General features: G+C 38.2%; 1 protein-coding gene across 8 annotated transcripts in view; it reads right to left on the reverse strand.

Moving 5' to 3' along the window:
• PIAS2 (protein inhibitor of activated STAT 2) overlaps positions 1-13,725 on the reverse strand; it is a 98,461-nt gene that overhangs the window by 38,264 nt on the left and 46,472 nt on the right. For all 8 annotated transcript variants that reach the window (XR_010662906.1, XM_065932651.1, XM_065932646.1 and 5 more), the window contains exons 4-8: positions 11,131-11,181; positions 10,921-11,011; positions 4,744-4,878; positions 2,057-2,162; positions 577-650 (exon numbers count right to left, since the gene is read on the reverse strand). Coding sequence is in view for 7 of the 8 variants with exons in the window: in XM_065932651.1 (XP_065788723.1) it covers positions 577-650; positions 2,057-2,162; positions 4,744-4,878; positions 10,921-11,011; positions 11,131-11,181 (457 nt within the window). In the remaining variant the exon portion in view is untranslated. The remainder of the gene's footprint in view (positions 1-576; positions 651-2,056; positions 2,163-4,743; positions 4,879-10,920; positions 11,012-11,130; positions 11,182-13,725) is intronic.

Below are 13,725 nucleotides of genomic sequence, written 5' to 3' on the forward strand. Positions count from 1 at the left end.
TCCCTTTCTCTGACACAACTCTCTTTCTATTTAAAAAACTGTACACAAAGGTGGCTGGTTGCCAAACCCAACCCTCCTCCCCAACCATATCATAAATTCCTAATTCCAGGACTTTTCTCATAAAGTTCCTCTCATCCAGAAAGGGTCCTTCCCAACAGTGATTTTAAAGAAGCCTTCATCCACTATTCCTGATTTCTTCCATCAATTAGCATTAGGTCCTAATAATTTTGTTGCTATTTTTCAACACAATTTATATGCTGATAAAAGGAGTCAACCCTCTATGTTCAGTATTAGCTGTGGATTATCTATAATTAGCAGTGACAGATTACTGTGAACCTAAAGCTCTCTTTCCTCTTCTATACAATATCCTTTTACGTCTCTTTTTGCTTAGTCACTGCCTGAAGAATGCTTGCTTTCTTTGGAATTATAATCCTTATCCATGAAGATTCTTGAATGGGAAACCAAAAAAGTTCAAAATTTTATACTGTATCATTCATTCCCATACTTACTTTTTTAGGAAAATTAGGAACCTATAAAAAAGCAAAATGCCTCAGCATGTTTCGCTGCTTTACTTACAGGGCACATCAAGGACACCCGAAGGCTAGTGGTAGCAATCTCACTGTCAGGATCCGCAGTAAGTTTTTCTTTAACTTGAGGGAAAATCAACAATAAACACAACGCTTAAAAAATTGTGACTTATGAGCAGAATTATAGAAATATATGCCATCTTATTTAAAATTTCCCAAACACTTCAATAGATCAAGAAACTACAAAAACAAAATTTTAAGTATTAATGTACTGAACACTCAGCCACACTTCCAGTATTAGGTTAAAGAATTACAAACTCTAAATGACATGTTTAATCAAATTTTTAAGATCTCTTTTTAAAAGTAAAATTGTGGGTAAGGAAGAGTTTTTAAAACAGAGAGCTGTTTCAGACTTAAGAACAATACAATTAGGGAAGACAGCTCTACTCTGAGCTTCAGTACTTTTCTAAAACACATGTATGACTATTTTAATTAGGGAGTACATTTAATTTCCAATAATTGTTAAATCTGTAAATAATTTTACAAATAAAATATTCTTATACTTTTTAAGAGAAGGTAAAATATTTTTATACTTTGACTACTGAAAACACACTATGGATGCAGGATTATCTGCTATCTTCTTCACCACATAATACATACAAGTTACTGTTGACACAAACTAATAAATACATAAACTGCCTTCAGATGCCTAATTCTCAACACCATGAAAGGGAGAACAGGACTGGAACGAGAAAGAGTGGAACCTTCGTCAGTAAGAATTGTGGGAGAATTCTCCTGGCTCTCGGTTCTAGACAGGAAGATCAACGCTGTGTTGTGTGAGATGAGAAATGGTTTGCGAATAAGAAACAAAATACCATTTCAACAGCCCTACTTGGCTCCCTCTCCAACCCACAGATTCTCTCCTTTCTGGTTCATTCAGTGATATGGGAGGTAACGGGGGAAAAATATTCTCTTTCCCAGAAAAAAAGTCTCGTTCAATTAACATCAGTTACTAAATTATTTACAGCTTGGGTTACACATTTTTTCCTCTATTATTATACAGCATGGAAGTATCAAAGTACAAAATAAAACATCTCAGAAGGCAAATATTATTTCTGATGGATATCAACATTTCTTTTGCAAAAAGACCTTTTAAGTTAAAAGTATAGCACACTACACACTGGAGGACTTGAAGACTTGCATTCCTATTCCCAACGCAGGCATCAAAACTGCCAACAGACATTTACCAAAGTAACTTCTTATGAAAAGATAAAATATCAATATTAGTTGAGATTCAAACTTCATCCTCTTGGGAGCGGTTTCTTTTTTTTTGGGGGGGGGGGAGCAGTTTCTAAGACAAGAGTTTTTCAATTTATACAGCTCCATTCTTAAGAGTATTTTTAACTCATAATTTATTTTTGGTTTTTAATAATTATTCCCAAATTGTTTCTGTATGGATGTATATGTGAAGCTTTTAAAATTTCCATTTAAAGCCATCTCATATGCTCAGTCTTACAAACAATACTTACTTAGTGCTCTGGAATGATCAGGGTTTCTAATACCTTTCATTTTTAATCTCTGTAATAACATGGCTGATGTGAGCTGTCGTACAAGATACACAGACATGGAGTAATTCTACAAAGAAAGATAATCTGTATTAAAGATGAGAGATAACAATTATTTACATAAAACACTTGTCTAAGAAACTCTGGTTTCTAAAAACAACATTCAACATAACTTATACAGGAAAGTCAGTGACTGGGAAGGGAACAAACAACTCAGTTACTTTAGGGAAGATGAATGCTTCACCCTACTAAAGGTATTTCTCAATGACTTACCACTTTAAAACATCTATGCGAAAAATAAAATGCTCAGATCAATGGTTTTCAAACTTTGTTTCTAACTTAGCAAAACTGGTACCTTAGGAGCCACCTTAGTATAAATGAGAATACACCCTTCTATGAACACTTCTAACTAGAATTTTCTGTTTTTTACGTAATAGGGAAAACACATTCAATGAAAAATGAGTTCCACTACAGAAACAAAGTTCAAACACCTGTGGTCTAAATTAATATTTCTAATCCAGAGTTCCACAGTTCTAATTTTGGCAGACACCTGCTACATGACCTTAGGCAAATTATTAACATGAACCCCAAATCAGTTTTCTTTTGATAAAAAATTTGACAAATTAATTGCTATTTCCAAATGGGCATTTTACTGGAAAAAGGGCAGCTACTGTAGTATATAAGACACATGAAGAAATAATAAAAATAAAAAATACAAGGTGAGAAAATAATAGCATCCAATTCCATACCCTCTTAGACTTGGCACAAAGGAACTTTCATGAGGTATTTATGAAGCAATGAAGAGATGATATATAATTTTACTTAAAAACTTAAAACCCATCTTACCAGTTCACTACACATATTCATTCAATTGATTCTACAATACTTTTAACAGTTGCCAGACCAAATACTTTAAATATCATTTTTAACATCCTGCCACAGTCCTTTCACATATCTGACTACCCAAAAGAGTATACAAATTTAATCATTACAATTGCAAGGAAAGAATATTATTTCCATTAAGTGATAGTCGCTCAGTCATGTCTGACTCTTTCAGACCCCATAGACTGTAGCCTGCCAGGCTTCTCTGTCCTTGGAAATCTCCAAGTCAAAATACTGGAGTGGGTAGCCTTTCCCTTCCCCAGAGGGTCTTCCCAACCCAGGTCTGTCTCCTACATTTCAGGCAGATTCTTTACCACTTAGGCCATCAGAGAAGCCCAAGAATACTGGAGTGGGTAGTTTAACCCTTCTCCAGAGGATCTTCCCGACCCAGGAATCAAATTATGGTCTCCTGCATTGAATGCAGATTCTTTACCAGCTGAGCTACCAGGGCAGCCATAATATGGGATTTAAAAAACAAAAAACTGTTAAGCCTTCAATATATGCAATTATTTACTCAACGACAAAATCTATAAGGTTATAATCATTTCAAAAAGATATACTGCTTTCCTGCTCAAATTTCTCTCAAAAAGCTTTATCAAAAAAAAAACTTTATCATCTCACTAAACATTAAAGCATTAGTACTTGCTCAGTTAATAATGTCCCTTATATTTGTATATAATGCCCATTCTCAAGATTTTACCTATTGTTCAAAATAAGTTGAGACTAAGCCAAGATTTCCTGAATCCTTATCCAGTGCTACATCACTGCTCATTTAAGTTCATGCAAATAAAAAATATTAGGGATCAGTGTCTTAGATAAACAAGTTATAGTAAAAATTCAGAAATGAGAGCTAAAGCGAACAATCATTAAAGAGGTCCTAGTATCTGTACAGGCCAAAGATTAATACAAAATATTCATTATGTCCAGCTTGGCAATTACCTCGGTGATAAAACCCAATCAATTCTGGCTACAAACGTGACTCAACTTCCCCATCCATAGACAGGAAAGCTGTCCTTTATTTCTATGGGATTCCGACATTAGAGCAGATGATCAGAGATTAACTGAACTCTCTTCCATTTCTACTACTTCAGTTATGTAAATAAGCAGTTCTAAAATGGAAATCCCTTGTTGTATTCATCAGTATTTCATAATTGACAAAAAGCTTTTTAAGACTAAGAATCTGCAGAAACCCAGGCTCATCAATCTAAAAGTATGGAGGAATTAATACAAATCTAAGTAAATATTTTCTACTAAATATAAGTAAATATTGTAAGATGCTCACGTTATTTAAGTATCAGCTGTGCATATAAAGGCTGGAATAGATTATGTCTAATCACAACAGGAGTACATTTAACCATTTCCCCCAAAGCCTCATAAAGCTTTCTCCATCCCTCTTCATAAATATATAACAGTAGCCCAAACTCCCACTTTCTTAAAATACCACTTAAAACACACACATAAACACAAGCATGATTAACCATTAACTTAAGAAATACTGTTAAGGTATTGATCTCCTTTGGAAGATAACAGAGAGATGCTACTGAAGAAACCTTAAAGTTTTAACCTTTAAGAATCTCACATCTCAAAAAAAAAAAAAGAAAAAGGAAAAAAAGAATCTCACATCTCTACCCTGAATTGAAAATTACGGCTTTTGGGGGTTAAAAACAGAAAAGTGAACGAGATTTCACTAGTAGCCTAAGAAAAAGCAAAGTAAATCAATACCACCTAGAGGAATCACTTTCATGCTCCTCAGAGAAAAGAATCTTTACCTTTCCAATTTCTGATGCCCAAGAAATGGAAATCTGGTTTGGCACAGCTGAGGATAACCTAACTAAAGATGTAATATTCAAAGGGCGTCCAGGGCGCTTCTGTTCAATCCCATTTTTAGGTGGTGGTGCATAGCCCTATAACCATAAAAAAGAAAAGCAATTTAAAATTCTCTGTAGAGGAGCAAACATTTTCTCCAAATACAGTATCTTGCCTAATTTCAGTCACACTAAATTCTCTTATTTTATCCCAGAAATCACACAAAACCCAGAAGAGGAAAATAACCTTTCAAAAATGTTGAATATTTTACAAATTCAGAAAAATACAAGAACGAAAATTCCATGTTCCATTAAAATCAAAGGTGCTGAGATCTTGCCATATTGGCTATGATCTTTTTTTTTTCCTTTCTTAAACAATAAAGTTGAATCTTTTTATACTGATTCATTTTAGGAACTCGCATTCATTCAAATACCAGGGGTGACAAAGAGGGAAAACGAATTTTGAAAATTTTTTAAAAAGAGCAAGTTGGGGAATTTCAAAGGAATTATTAAAATCTTGTGAGGGATAAAAATGCTCTCTTTACCTGCATCCAAGTTGCTCAGGTGAAAGTGGTATGGTATTACCATCTCTTTTAAGAATTTTCCAGTTTGTTGTGATCCACACAGTCAAAGGTTTTTGCATAATCAATGAAACAGATGTTTTTCTGGAATTCCCTTGCTTTCTCTATGATCCAACAAAACAGTGGGTTTGACATCTAGCTCCTCTGCCTTTTCTAAACCCAGCTGTACATCTGGAAGTTCTCAGTTCACATACTGCTGAAGTCTAGCTTGAAGAATTTTGAGAATAATTTTTACTAGCATGCAAAATGAGTACAACTGTCCAGTAGTCTGAGCTTTCTTTGGCACTGCCCTTCTTATGGACTGGAAAGAATACTGATCTTTTTTTGTGACCAATGCTGAGTTTTCCAAATTTGCTGACATACTGAGTGCAGCATTTGAAGAGCATCATCTTTTAGCATTTGAAACAGCTCAGCTGAAATTCCCTCACCTCCACTAGCTTTCTTCGAAGTGATGCTTCCTAAGGCCCACTTGACTTCACACTCCAGGATGTCTGGCGCTGGATGAGCGACACCATCGTGGTTATCCAGGTCATTAAGACATTTTTTGTATAGTTCTTCTGTGTATTCTTGCCACCTCTTCTTAATCTCTTCTGTCTCTACTAGGTCCTGACCACTTCTGCCCTTTATTGTGCCCATCACTGCACAAAACATTGCTGCTCCACTTCTTCTAAGGGACTCTCGCCCACAGTAGTAGACATAATGGTCACCTGAGCTAAATTCGCTCACTCCTGCCCATCTCAGTTCACTGAATCCTGAGATGCTGATGTTCACTCTTGCCATCTCCTGCTTGACCACATCCGATTTACCTTGATTCACGGACCTAACATTCCAGGTTGTTTGCAATGCTGTTCTTCACAGCATCAGGCTTCACTTTCACCACCAAACACATCCACAACTGGGCGTCGTTTCCACTTTGGCCCAGCTTCTTTATTCTTTCTTGAGCTGTTAGTAACTGTCTTCTGCTCTTTCAAGTAGCATACTGGACACCTAGACCTGGGAGGGGGACTCATCTTCTGCAGTGGTTATCTTTCACCTTTTTGTATTGTTCATGGGGTTCTCATGGTAAGAATACTTAAGTATTTTGCCACTCCCTTCTCCAATAGATCACATTTTGTCAGAACTCTCCACTATGAACCGCCCCTCTTGGGCAGCCCTGACTGCTATGGCTCATAGCTTCACTGAGTTACACAAACCCCTTTGCCACGACAAGGCTATGATCTATGAAGGGGACTCCACACATATACACCTTTATTTTTGCCCAAGTACTTTTTAAATGCAACTTCCAGACATGTGACTGGACCCATACTTTTATATGCATCTTTAAAAGACCTCAGGAAATAAAAACAGTATCATAACCTTACAAAATTAACCATGATTTTAAAAATTGCCTAATATCTAGTTTATATTGTAACTTCTCATCTGCCTTGAAGATGTCTTTTATTCTATTACTGAAACTTTCAAATGTATACAAAACTAGAGAAAAAAGTCTAAACAAACTATCACCCAATTCAATAGGGTACTTATAAGTAGTCTTCGCCCATTTCAGAGTATTATATAAAGTATCCCAGACACATTATTTTATCCATACACAGTTTGACATATAAGATGTCCCTTTAAGAGTCTGAATCAGAATCCAAACTAGAGCTTCACAATGTGCTCAGCTGTCTCTGAAGTCTCCTTTACTCGGTACTAAAGAATAATGTTTACACTCTCTCACCCTCTGCCCCAACTCCTGCTCTGTCTCTGATGCTACTGTTCTGTTGGGGACCCAGGGCCCTTGATCTGAAGAATATTCTCATCTTCTGGATTTGGTTGACTGCTTCCTCACAGTTTGAAGATGTGACACTCCATGTTTTAAGCTGGCAATTAGTTGCATAGATTTGACTAGATTCAGGTTCAAATTTTCAGAGACAAAGATTTCAGAGAGAAGCTACGGACTTCCTATTGTACCACGTCATGAGGTGTGTAATGTTTGTCTGCTCCATTTTCAGGGATGGCAAGGTCGGTCAGTTCAGCTTATGTCAGCCTGATCCCTCCCATCTAGCTGTGACCTAGTGGTTTCAGTATCCACTGATCATGGTTACCTAGATCCATTATATGATTCAGGGATTACCAAAAAAAAGAAAAAAAAAGGTTTTTTTAATCCATTCTTCCTTTTGCTTGTATTAAACCTTTCCATAAACAATTTGACCACATCAACATTTGGTTACTCCGAAATCAATAATTCTCTTTTATCAATTTTTAGAGCAATGAGTTGATGCAACCTCCAATGGTTTGTTTTAGCATAATTATGAATTCACTTATGTTTGAAAATTTTGAGTCTACTTAAGTATTATATTTTAGATGCCAATATTATCCCATCTTAGGCCAAGGAAATCTCTTCACACTGGAGCATGTGTGTGTTCGTTTTAACAAAAGAAAATTCTGATTCTACTTTATACCAGATTTACTGTGAGGCAGACCATCGGCATAATTAATATATGCAGGAAAAAAATTATGTATCAGGAAAAAGAAATCCACAAACTCAGAAAGAGAATACATTAAGATGATGGCGCTGGTACTGACATGTCTCCCACTGCAATGAGAGGAAACACAAGAGATTTTTGCCGGCTGCACTGTAGCACACATCCTCTCCATTCTTTGGAATCTCTACAAGAAATACTCCCCCACGTCAACCCCCCGACACACCCCCAACCTCACAGCTCCACAGGTTTACATCCATTTCTCAAAATCTGTCTAAAAGGAAAAATAATTTAGCCTTTCAAAACTCTCCAGGCAAAGAGGGTCTTTTTTTTCCCCTCTCTCTTGCCCTCAAAAACACAAAATTTCCTCATTGGGTGGTCAGTCTGTACAACGGCAGCATTTGGGTCAAAGATGGAGGTACGGGGAATATTCCTGCAGGCAGTTTCACTTGAGTCTGCCCTCAATGCACATGTCATTCTACAAGCCCTGCTATGAGCTGCTTACTGTCATCGCTGTTATCAAGAGACTGGAAAATCAATGGATAAAAGTATCTTTTAAAAGTCATCATCTTGATCTGGGTAAAAAAAGCACATAAGCTGCTTTCATCACTATTTGACCCTTATTATCCAGGGACACACTGCTATTATCAAGGTAACACCATTTTCCATTCAGTTCACTCTCTGTTCATGCAGCAGAGTTTCCAACCACTATGGATCCATACTGCATACTGTCATACAGACAGGGACTTGTTCCAGGACACAAATTCAAATTTATTCAGAGCCCTAATGGGAAATCCCGTGACTGTCAAAGCTCATTCCTCCAAGATCTGTTGTGTAATAAACCAGGATCATGGGCAAAGACCACATGTCAAACTTCTCTGTGGCCTGCTGATGCTTCTTACAATTGGAATAAAGTCCCTGAAGATCTCCATGGTGGTAAAGAGCTCAATTCTTATCCCAAGGTGGCAGTATACTCACCTGATTCTCATAAACATGCCAGTCAATGCCCATATTACATTACCGCAATCTATATCCCAATATTGGGATATTACAATATCTCAATTGTGGATCAAGGGAAGGTCTCAGCAGTTCTCCAGCAGTTCCATGTACCTTTATGTCCGCTGTCCCACAGGAATTCACAAGGCTAAAGATGAAGAATGTCTTTGGGAAAGGCTGGCATCTGATCTTTGGGACCACCCTATGAGTGTCAGGTAAGCTCCCCCTTGCCCCCACCACCTCTCCATTGCCTTCTGTTTCTGAAATCCTTTTTGACATCCTTTGTCCTATGCTCCATTTCTTCATCTCCCTCACATGTGCCCCTGGAGCTACCGCAGGACCCTGGCTCCAGAGGTGAGTGTGGGACTCACCGCATAGTAGTCAGTATGTTCACCAACATCCCTAGTGTAAGTATTCAAGGGTTGGTTAGTGTTTGTGGAGAGAAACCAGCAGTGATGAGCACAGTGTCCCAGAGAATGTGTTCAACTACCTAAGTTTTTCTCTCTCATCAGTCCTGAAAGAATGACAAATTCAGAGCTATCCACAGTGGTGCTGTAGATCTTAAAGACAGAATTTTTACCAAAGCATGCCACTGACTGGTCCCCTTGGAATATTTTGTGGAACATGTGTGTACACTTCTGTAACCATCGTATTTTCGGCAGCAATACCAGAGTTTAAGTACAGCCTCACATATTTCAGAGACACAACTCCCCAAAACTAGCACAATCATTTAATACTAGACAGATCTTCCAGGTGGTTCTATAGACACCAAGAAGATTATCATAGTCAGATATTTCTTTAAGGAGAGTGACAGAGTTAAACAGCAATAAAAGTCAAAGGTCAAAAGAAATCTTAGCCCATCCAAGACAAAGAAAATTGGAAATGAAAAGCCATGGAAAATGTGCTATCATTCCAAAATCTTATCTGGCCACCTAGTGGCATCCTTTAGATCCAAGTAAGCCTGCTTCTTCCCCTGGTTTAGATCTTTATATGATTCATCCAGATAAAAGACAGCTCCTGAGATCCCTGTTGCTTACAACCAGAAACCCAAGATGCAAAATGTTCCCCCTGGGTTTTGAACATGCACAAGACCATGTAAATCAAATAAATCCATAGGCTATATATGATAGAAATGAGACTCTGGACAACCAATAAGTCAGATCTTCGAGTACAGGGGTTGACCTTGGCCACGGGCCATTGTCACTTTGGGGTTCAACTACAATCACTTGGCCCTGGTAGAGCTGAGATTTCTAGACTTTGTTGTCTGGCTTGCTCAGCTGCTCACAGCTGTTGCTCATATACTTATTTCAGAGCCAAATCTTGCACTCAGCAGGAATGCTAAACAGTCACCTCATCTCCATGTCAAATGGTGCCTGCTTTGCTGAATACGGCAGCTTAGCATCATGGGAGAATCACTGTTCTCACAGCACTTCTTCAGTTAAGACACATAACCACTATGAAAAACAGGTCATGCTCTACTATTGAGATTACAGTTTTACTGCCACACAGCTGTAGCAAATTTGAAGTTTAGTTCAAACCTCAGTGGAGCCAGATACATACTCCTGTTCAACAATTGTTATTTTAAGATTTGACATCTATCAGGCCAGAAACAGGCTATACAGACAGAGAGGGAGACAGAGAAGGTGTCTCCCCCTCTCTCTCAACAGGCTGTCAATCAAACACCACTGCATCCATCTCTCAAGGGTGTGCACCGTCAAGGCTCAAGCTTGGAATCCTCAATCAGCATGTCCAGTTGTCCTCAGCAGCCTCTAACTTTCACATCTCATCCAGACACCCACTGCAACATGCTGCCCTACTGTCCTTCCCTACAGGTCCCGCCCTGCTGCTATGCCTTCTGAAATCATCTTAAGAATCTCTCACAGCTTCCTTGCTTCCTGGCACAAGATGCTTGAAGCTCATCTTTTCCATCTCCCCCAGACCTGGAATCTGCCACTTCCACAAGGAGCCATGAATCTCTCTAATGGAAAACAGTATTTAATGCTGGGACTGTTCACTGGCACTAAGCAGTCACGATTTTTAAGCCTTGTTAGCATTTATAATAAACTCACAAGCAAAAGCCTGGTGTATAAAAACCAACTTACAGGCAAAGGAAACAGCTTCCCATTTACTTTTATACACAGACTATTGGGATAATTATCTTCTTGAGGGCAACTTGTCTCTGCCAGGCAAAGTCTGCATTAAAGAAAAAAAAAAAACTCTTAAACATTGTACTCAAATTTACACTTTACAAATTCAGGACTATATGCACATAGTTAGCAAGTATAAAAGTAACAGAAGAATTTCAAACTCACCTCAGCTGAACTTGTACTGTATAATCTCTCCTACCACCTGGCAAAAAATCCCTGGTGGAAAGAGAAGAACAAATGGGTTAGGAAAACACAACTAGAATTCACAGAAATAAGCTCAACAGAAAAAAAAAGCATTATTGGTATTTTTATTTGTAGTCCTTAAAAAATGAACATTAGCCTAAACAATGGCAGGTTTAATCAAAACAAAACCCTGTAGTGATAGTCCTCATATGCCTAACTAAATTTAGTCTTGACTTTACAGCAATTTTAAAGTATTTTCAATTCATGGGAACTTTCACAATACAATTTTTATCAATAGACAACAGATTTGGTTAACATGAAAAGGAGCACATTAGGTTCTAAGACTCTGATGAATTAACTTGCTCACAGTGGTTTTGAAACCTTTGCTGAGTATTCCAGTCAACAGAAAAAGAGACAGAGAAGTACAGAACAGACTTTTGAACTCTGTGGGAGAAGGTGAGGGTGGGATGTTTCAAAAGAACAGCATGTATATTATCTATGGTGAATCAGATCACTAGCCCAGGTGGGATGCATGAGACGAGTGCTCGGGCCTGGTGCACTGGGAGGACCCAGAGGAGTCAGGTGGAGAGGGAGGTGGGAGGGGGGATCGGGATGGGGAATACGTGTAACTCAATGGCTGATTCGTGTCAATGTATGACAAAACCCACTGAAATGTTGAGAAGTAATTAGCCTCCAACTAATAAAATAAAATTTAAAAAATAAATAAATAAATATAAAGGCCCACTCATCAGGTATCCTTATTGGCTCTGAAGCACAGTCAGAGCATTAACAGTCTTTCCAACTACTCAGGGGATTCTAACATAAGAACTAGGATAAATAACTGGTGTCCAGAGTCTCAGACCCTCTATACCACAGCAACTTCCTAACTACGCACCCAATTAAGGACACAGAATCTCTTGAGAATTTCTAGATGAGAACCTAACAGAGTCCCGTATAAAATATCTCTGACACTGAAACTCCTAAACCCTTGCCATCAAAACGGAGTCCACACTGAAGCAGCACTCTAACTCCTTGGGAGCGTCCTCGTTAGAAATGCAGAATCTCAGGTCCCACCTCGGACCTACAGGATTAGACTCTGAATTTCAACAAGATTCCCAAAGCGATATGTATTCGCTTTACAGTTTAAGAAATCTTGCCCTCAGCCATTGTCATAAATCTTGGACTGTATCCAAGAGAAGGTAATTAGAGCTAAGTCCTGTGGAGAGTACACACCGCCCTCCACCTTGCTCCCACGGGGCTGGCCTTCTTACTGCTTCCAGTTCTCTAGGTTCCCCGGAAGGCAGTAAAGCAGACGAATGACCAGCTTGAGTCCTACAGTTCCAAACTGCGGGACCTTGGGCAAATGACTCAGCCCTTCTGTGCTTGGTTATACCTGTTAACGATGGAAAATGACTGCACCTACTTCAGGAAGTTGTGGTGACAAACAGGTTGTTAATACATGTGAAGTGCCTGGATATGAGAAGTGCTCAACGCGTGTGAGCAGCTGGTTGCTATTACTGTTAACTCTGCTTCTCCTGCCAGTAGTAATCCACATTTCTCAAATGTCTATTCACAATATCCTAGACAACACTGACCTCTTGTGAGTAACTCATATCATTCTGCTCATTAAAATCAAACAACACTGCAAAGTCTGGGTGCTGGAGCATCAAAGATGAATAAAACATGATATTTGCTTTCAAAAGTCACATATGCCAGTAGGTAACAAATATATACAACTAAAATAATATGGTATTATAGTATACTATGTAAACTAAGTATTACAGAAAAGAGGGAAATTCTATTTTCTCTTGAAAGTTCAAGGCAATTTCCATAATTAGTCTGAACAAATTAGAAAAGAGTCTGGACAGCTGTGGTTCTATTTACACTTAAGAGAGACATACTTCCATCAGTAACAGTGGCTTCACTAGTGATGTGATACTCAATAAAAGGAAAGCACGGCAAATGCTTGTTAGGTTGGGAACACAATTTTTAAAAGACTAACCTAGAAAGACAGATGGGAGAACGTTTATAAAGGATTTTGGATAGTTCACTAAGGATTCATGCTTCATTCCAGTAAGGAAGATTAACATCAACTGGGAAATACAATGTGTTGTGTATCTTCACAAATATGACATGTAATGACTAAGCATCTTCTGATATTTTCTGACAGTAACTGCTCTAGGAACTTTTACATGTTGAATTCATTCATTAGATATAAACGCGTTTACTACATGCCAGACACTATATGACAGGCCTTGAGAATATAAAAATGAGTAAGTGATGTTGGCTTCATTAAGAAGTTTGTAAATCCAAGCAGTCAAATAAATGTTTAATAGAAAATAAGTTCATGAAAGTAGTACAGAGAGAGACAAAGGATGTATTTGGAGAAACATGGAAAGGCATCACAGAAAAGGTTAGACTTGAAGTGGCCCTTAAAACGTGATTCAGGCCTGCCAAGCAGAGTAAGGGGGAAGAGGATACGCAAAGACGAAGAGCTGGGAAAGCCTACTTGGAGAACAGGCTGCTAGAGAAGAGTGATGGGAGATGAGATGATTTAAAAAAACATGAATGAGTACA

The sequence above is a fragment of the Muntiacus reevesi genome, chromosome 4, assembly GCF_963930625.1.
Source record: "Muntiacus reevesi chromosome 4, mMunRee1.1, whole genome shotgun sequence".
Lineage (NCBI taxonomy): Eukaryota > Metazoa > Chordata > Mammalia > Artiodactyla > Cervidae > Muntiacus > Muntiacus reevesi.